The 6,526-nt window shown below is 56.8% G+C and overlaps 1 protein-coding gene across 1 annotated transcript in view; it reads right to left on the reverse strand.

Annotated features, from left to right (window-relative positions):
* Positions 1–6,526, reverse strand: part of MTG2 (mitochondrial ribosome associated GTPase 2) — a 12,315-nt gene that overhangs the window by 2,582 nt on the left and 3,207 nt on the right. The window contains exons 2-5 of the mRNA XM_045296935.1: positions 2,649–2,710; positions 2,501–2,590; positions 276–363; positions 13–159 (exon numbers count right to left, since the gene is read on the reverse strand). Of these exons, the coding sequence (XP_045152870.1) occupies positions 13–159; positions 276–363; positions 2,501–2,590; positions 2,649–2,710 (387 nt within the window). The remainder of the gene's footprint in view (positions 1–12; positions 160–275; positions 364–2,500; positions 2,591–2,648; positions 2,711–6,526) is intronic.

Here is a 6,526-nt window from a genome sequence, read left to right on the forward strand (position 1 = left end):
GGGCAGCCGCGCCGGTGAGCCCGTGTCCGTCTAGGATGGGCGCCCGGAAGAACGGTCTCGACGGGATCAGCAGCGGGGAGGTGAGCAGGAAGCTCACGCGCGTGGCCAGGAGCGCCTCACACAGCGGGTGCCGGCGGCGCCTGCTACAAGGGGTCAGTGCTGCGGAACGGCCGAGCCGGGACAGACCGTGCTCGTCCACCCTCGGCCGGTTCCGACTCCGCGACCCCACAGGACCGGGCAGAGCTGCCTGTGCGTCCCCAGCCCGTGACGCGCACGGGGTTCGCCCACGGAGCCGTTGGTGGCTGGAACGGCAGGCCTTGCTGCTAGCAGCCAGGTGTGGCCACTCCGCTCAACAGCGGAAAACTGGAGGGCAAACCAAAAGTCCCTGGTGAGAATCGCAGACGCCGATCTCGAACACAATGGCAGCACGTGAAGCTGCCGTTCCGGCCGTGTCCGCCCCGAGGTGCACGCGCTGCGGGTGGCGCCTGGGGATTCTGCGCCCCAAGTCTTACACGTCGCTGACAGGCGTCCGCCAGGGACCGACTCTCGCTCTTGTCTTGGAGATTCGAGAGCGGAAGAGTCCGAAGGGGGCAAGGTCGGGGCTACAGGGAGGACGTGGTAAGGTTTCCCAACAAAATTCCCATAGGCTAGCTCTCCCTCCCCTCGAAGAATGAGCAGGTGCACGGTCTAGATGGGGAAAAAACCCGTGGTTTTTCCCAGCCTTTCTCTCACCAGTGTTGTCTCCGATTTTCTTACAATTTCTTGTGTCCTTTAGAAACCAATCAAGATGAGCTTGGGCACCCTACCCCAAATGCAAGTGTCTCTGTCCCGGTCTGAGCTGACCCTCTGCTTTGAAATGACCCGGCCAAGCAGATCCCTCCAGGGACCGCGGTGGCTGGACCTTTGTTGAAGCCCACCGAAAGACACTGAACAAGCGTGTCTGCAGCCGTGCGCTGAACGCACACACCTGCTGATGAAACACTGCTTGGGATAAACCTGTGCAGCCGGAACCCGGCAGCAGTACTTTTTGACTTAGCCTCGTGTTTTAAAATCCTCCCCAGGCCCGTCCATCTGGAACGGACCTCTCTGCCTGCCATGGCCCGGCTGTGAGCAGTCTGAAGGGTCCGTGGCTGGTGGGCATCAACGCTGCCGAGGGGTCAGCATGGGGTGCACGCCACAAGTTTGCCTCAGCTGAGTTTACAAGAGCAAGAAAGCCGGGACAGCTGCAAATTCTACTCCTCAAATAAATACAGAGCCTCTCCCACGTGTTGTGGTTTCTCCAAACAGAACTATGTGAGTGAAACCACTGGTCTTTTTAATGACATTTTTTCTCTGTAGTGGGAGGAGGCGCCCTGTCTGGGCAGTCGGCCGTCAGGCGTCCCAAGCGCAGGAAGCATCGGGCTCTGTGGCCGAGCCTCAACGGCGTGTTTCAGAACCAAGGTTTCAACAGAGCCTTTGCCTGAGGGCCAATCCCTCAGGTCCCAACTTTAAGCGTCAACTAACAAGTGGATATTTAATAAATACTAACGCATTCTACAACAGAATAGGTCCCTGAGGCCCCAGGGCACTGTCTCTGGGAGGATGCTGGCTGCCTTCCTCCCTGAGTGGGTGTAGGGAACAGTGCACTGGGACCCCTGCCAACGCCCAGGGCAGCCCATCAACCAGATCATAAGTGGATCTTTAAAAAATAAAATATCACCTGGCTATTTGGCACCACCACATGGAAAAACGGTGAATTACGACGACAGAAATTCAAGCCAGCCCAGCTAGTCACTGGACAGGCCAATGTGGTGGAATCAGAGGTGGCCAGAGGCAAACACAGAGAGAGGGGGTGGTGGTGGGGGGTGGTGGGGTGTGTGTGTGTGTGTGTGTGTGTGTGTGTGTGTGTTTAGGATGGGCACTGAGCTTCTATCACCAAAACTCACTCACTGCCACCGAGTCGATACTGACTCATAGCGACCCTACAGCACAGGGTAGACCTGCCCCGATGCGTTTCTGAGACTAGCTCTTTGCAGGAGCACAAAGCCCTGTCTTTCCCCATGGAGCAGCTGGTGGTTTTGAACTGCTGACCTTGTGGTTAGCAGTCCACGCATATCGCACTCTGCCCCCGGGGCTCTGTGCTTTCATGTCAGAGGATGAAAACACGCAGAAACAGAGAGTTCAGGGTGGCTCGGGAAACGCTGAGTGCCCACCGCAGTGCGCAGGTGCCCGATTCTCACGGCACGTGTATTCGTGGCACCTTTCCAGGGGCGGCTTGTGCTCCCTGAGGCCTGGTGGTGCAATGGTTAAGTGCTCGGCTCTGAACAGCAGGGCATCAGCAGGCGTTGACCAAATGTGGCGGTCGGCCCCTGGCCTTCCCGGGCCCTGTGGGTGGGGGCAGACTCGGTGGTGGTGGGTGACGTGTCTCTTCAGCAGCGTCACCAGGGTGAATGGAGGAGAGCCCGAAAGGAGGACCCTGAAGGGAACTGCAGGCAGATGCCCGCACGTTTAGCACCCTTACCAGTTTTTTTTCGGAAAGCAGTTTCTTTTGGGGGGCCTCCTGGCGCTTGGCACAGTTGGCGCAGCTGACTGAGAGGAGCTTGGGGGCGGGCTGTGGAGGGAGATGGCGGCTTGGCTGGAGAAAGGCCCAGGGGGGCTGGGCCCAGCACCCCATACCCTCCCACGCAGTCGGCCATCTTGCTGAGAAAAGTCTGGCAGGTATCATAGCCACCTGACAAAAGGGAAAAGGAAGAAGGCCAAGGTGACCATCAGATCCAAACATCCGCTGTCCCCAGAGAAGAATGGTTTCCAACACGGAGAACCTAGAGCCACACTTCTGAGGCCACACCCCCCCCCCCACACACACACACACACACACTGGGAGGATGAGGGCTCGCCTGAGCCCCAGCCTGAGGGACACTCGGGGCAGGCTTGTGGTGTGGATGGATTTAAACCAGAAAATCCCCACAGCATCAGACACCTGGTGAAGCAAAGCACTAGAAAGGGAATCTGATCTCCAGTTTCTCAGTAACATTTGCACTCTGCACTCCGCGTCAGGGAGTGCTGCCTGCAGCAGCTCTGGGCCATCCACCAGGCCCAGCGGCCGAGCTCATAGGCCCTGGGCTACTCACCCAGGGTGCAGCCAGCAGCCTGCAGCTCCACCCGTCTGTAAAATGAACCACACACTGCAGAGTCCATTCGGACTCAGCGACCCCACACAGGGTCTCCAAGGCTGTAAACCTTTACAAGGGCAGACAGCCTCCTATTTCTCCCGTGGAGCAGCTGGTGGACTTGAACCACCAACCTTGTAGTTAACAGTCCAACGCTCACCCAACAGCACCACCAGGGCTCCTTGTATACATGAATAAGATAAAAACCAAACACACTGCCTTTGGGTCGATTATGACTCACAGGGAGCCTGCAGGACAGTGCAGGACTGCCCTTTGGGTTTCAGAAGCTTGTACATCTTTACGGGAGCAAATAGCCTCATCTTTCGCTCTCAGAGCGACTGGTGGGTTTGAACCATTGCCCTTACAGTTAGCAGCTCAAGGTACGGGTCACTCGGCACCAGGGCTCCTTGTATAATATGACGAGCAGGGTGAGCTCATTTCTGGGAGGGACTGGCAACGTGTGTGGTCAGCACACGTGACTGCTTCTCCACAGGTAGGGCCCATGGCAACGTGGCTCATTCTCTAGGTGCCTGGGCTGTGGGGACCTCTTGCTCCCTCCCCTGAAGGCTGAGTGACCCGACACACAGATGGCTCCAGTAGCTTTGTTTGCAAAGGGCCAACCCTGGCAGCAACCAAGATGTCCTTCAGAGGGCCGGTGGCACGGACTGCGATACAGCTACTAGAACCAAGAGTCATAGAGCGTAGCGACTCTGGGTGGCCCCAACGGCTCAGCAGCTGGCCAGTGTGGCTCTGCCCACAGGGGGCTGCTAAGGGGGAAGTGACCCGATGACCATCACAACCAGGGCACAGAGGCAGCCTGTCAGAAAAGGCAACCTCCTGCCTGGCTGCCAGCACAGCAGGTGGCACTAGAGGGGTGACCGGAGGAGCTTGGGCTCAGGGCCTGTGGCTGCTCGGGGAGGATGCACAGGCGGAGCGGGGCACTCTGAGGGCAGTGCCGTGCCGACACCCAGCGCCTGGACCACAGGCTGGAAGCTAAGGAGAGCCTGGGCTCTCGTTTGTAAGGACCGTGTTCGCTGAGACAGGTGGGCCTCCGGCTGGGAGGCAGGAGTCCTGGGAGAAGCTGTGGAGGGGAGAGGGGTGAGGACCCCTGTGCTCCTTGCCTAAGCGCCCATACACCTGAAACCGCCCTCCAGCATCGTGTACCTACTTACAAACAGAATCCTTAGGAGGATTTTAGAGATGAGGCACTGGAGGCAAAGGGACCCACCCCAGTCATGGATCTAGGACACACCAGGGACAGGAGAGGCTGTTCAGGACACAAAGTACAGGTGTATCCATGGCCGGCCACCCCAGGTACCCAGCCAACCACAGGCTGCCTAGCTGCCGTGACAACACCTACGGGTGACCAGTTACAAAGAAGGGGACGGAGAGAGAAGCCAACCAGCTCCAAGCTCAGTGTCTTGCAATGTAGCCTCCAGCACCTCAGCCCTGGATTTCTGCTTGGGGAGCCCGGTGACCCAGTTCCCAACCGACCTGGCTCTCTGCTAGCAAACAAATGCGGCTTCTTTGTGTCTTCCTTTCCTTTGCATGAGGCAAGACCTGCAGTTTTTAGTAGAACTGTCATTTTAGTTCCTCTGTCACCCTGCCGTCACTGCACAAGCTCACAGCACCTTGGACCTGCACACGAGAGCCTGAGCAACCCCACAGAAAGTTCTAGGGGCAGCACTGATCTGTGCTGTGCAGCGGGAGCCCAGAAAAGTCCACTCCCGCCCTGCCAGCACCCGTCACAGCTGGCTCGGTACAGGAGGCAGGGGAGGAGGAGGGCTGTGGTCTCCCAGGGCCGTTAAGACTGGAGAAAGGCCACTGGAAACACAGGACAGGACATGATGCAATGGTCAGAGCCCACAGGCCTACAGAACACGGCAGGAATCTTCTGTAAACTGTGGACTTTACACCCTCCCCGCCCCCCCAGGACCCTACATCACTATACTTATTTCTTACAACCATCCTCCACCACCACCACACACACACACCCCTGAGCCTTGGCGGCATTAGCCTACTAAACCATAAGGTCAATAGTTCAACTCCACCAGCCCCTCCTCAGGAGAAAAAAGAGGCTGTCTACATAGAGATTTCATCTCAGAGATGGCCTCCCTAGCAGTGGGCTTGGGTACGGGTTTGTATGAGTGGGTGTAAGCCCTGGTGGTACCGTGGTTCAGCTGTTGCCTGCCAAACCGCAAGGGTGGCGGTGATTGCCAAAGGTGCCAGCCTTGGAAACAGACGGGCAGTTCTGCTCTGTGGTACAGGGTCACTGAGAGCCAAAATGGACTCGAAGCAGCCTTTCCTTTCAATGAGGGGTAACGTGTTTGCTGGGTACCTTTCCCCCACTTGCTCCTACACACTTATTTTCTGTCCTTCCTTGGAAATGCAAGTGTACCTACTACTGTCTACCGGGTCCCCACAGCTCAAGACAGGAGAACTTCCCCACGGGGTTCCCAGGTTGCCAGTCCCTATGGCAGCAGACTGCCACATCTTTCTCTAACAGCCTTTCTGTTAGCGGGCAGGTGCTCAGCTGACTGCGCCACCAGGTTCCTGGGAACCGTCCACCTCAGTGAGCTTTATTTACAGGTGGTGGGCTCCGTGGTACAGACCTTTGTTTCGTATTGGTGAGAATGCACGGGTGCCTGTTTTTAAAAGCTTAATTTGTGATTTATCTCCAGAACATAGCATTCAAATTTAGTTTGCTTATTTTTAAAAATAGTTTAAATGTGTCTTTTTTTTCTTATTAAAAGATCATTTTATCGGGGGCTCTTACCGCTCTTGTAGCAAGCCATACATCGATTGTGTCAAGCGCATTTGTACACAAGTTGCCATCATTATTTTCTACATTTACTTTCTACTGAGCCCCTGCTTTCAGCTTCCCCCTCCCTCCCCAACACCTATGTTCTCTTTGTGCAATTATCTGTGCATACTATTAACGCACCCTGGTGGGACTTTAGTTAAGCACTGGGCTGCTAACCCAGAGGTGGGAGGTTCAAATCCAACCCACCTCCAGGGGAAGATGAGGCAGTTGGCCTCCGCAGGGATTTACAGTCCTGGCTGAGGCCGCAGTGGTTTGGGGCATACTATTAACAACTGCACAAGGGAAAACGTAACACAGTACTAGACTCAGGAGAAAAGGCATCTCCACGAGGAAGCCCGTTTTGAACGCATGCACAGTCTCTGTGGCTAGGGTGGGCGGAGGGCTTTCAACCACAGATTGCCTCCTCTGAGGGCGGTGGAAAGGGGGTGCGGGTCGTGAGCCCGGATTTTCGGTGGCAGCGAAGCTGGGTTTGGGGGACGCGCCCGGGCTGCAGGGGCCTCGTCTCCAGCGCGCCCCCGCGGCACCCTCGGCGGCGGGGCTGCGAAGCTGGCAC

The sequence above is a fragment of the Echinops telfairi genome, unplaced genomic scaffold (genome assembly GCF_000313985.2).
Source record: "Echinops telfairi isolate 266 unplaced genomic scaffold, ASM31398v2 ScPeMD7_7414;HRSCAF=8452, whole genome shotgun sequence".
NCBI lineage: Eukaryota > Metazoa > Chordata > Mammalia > Afrosoricida > Tenrecidae > Echinops > Echinops telfairi.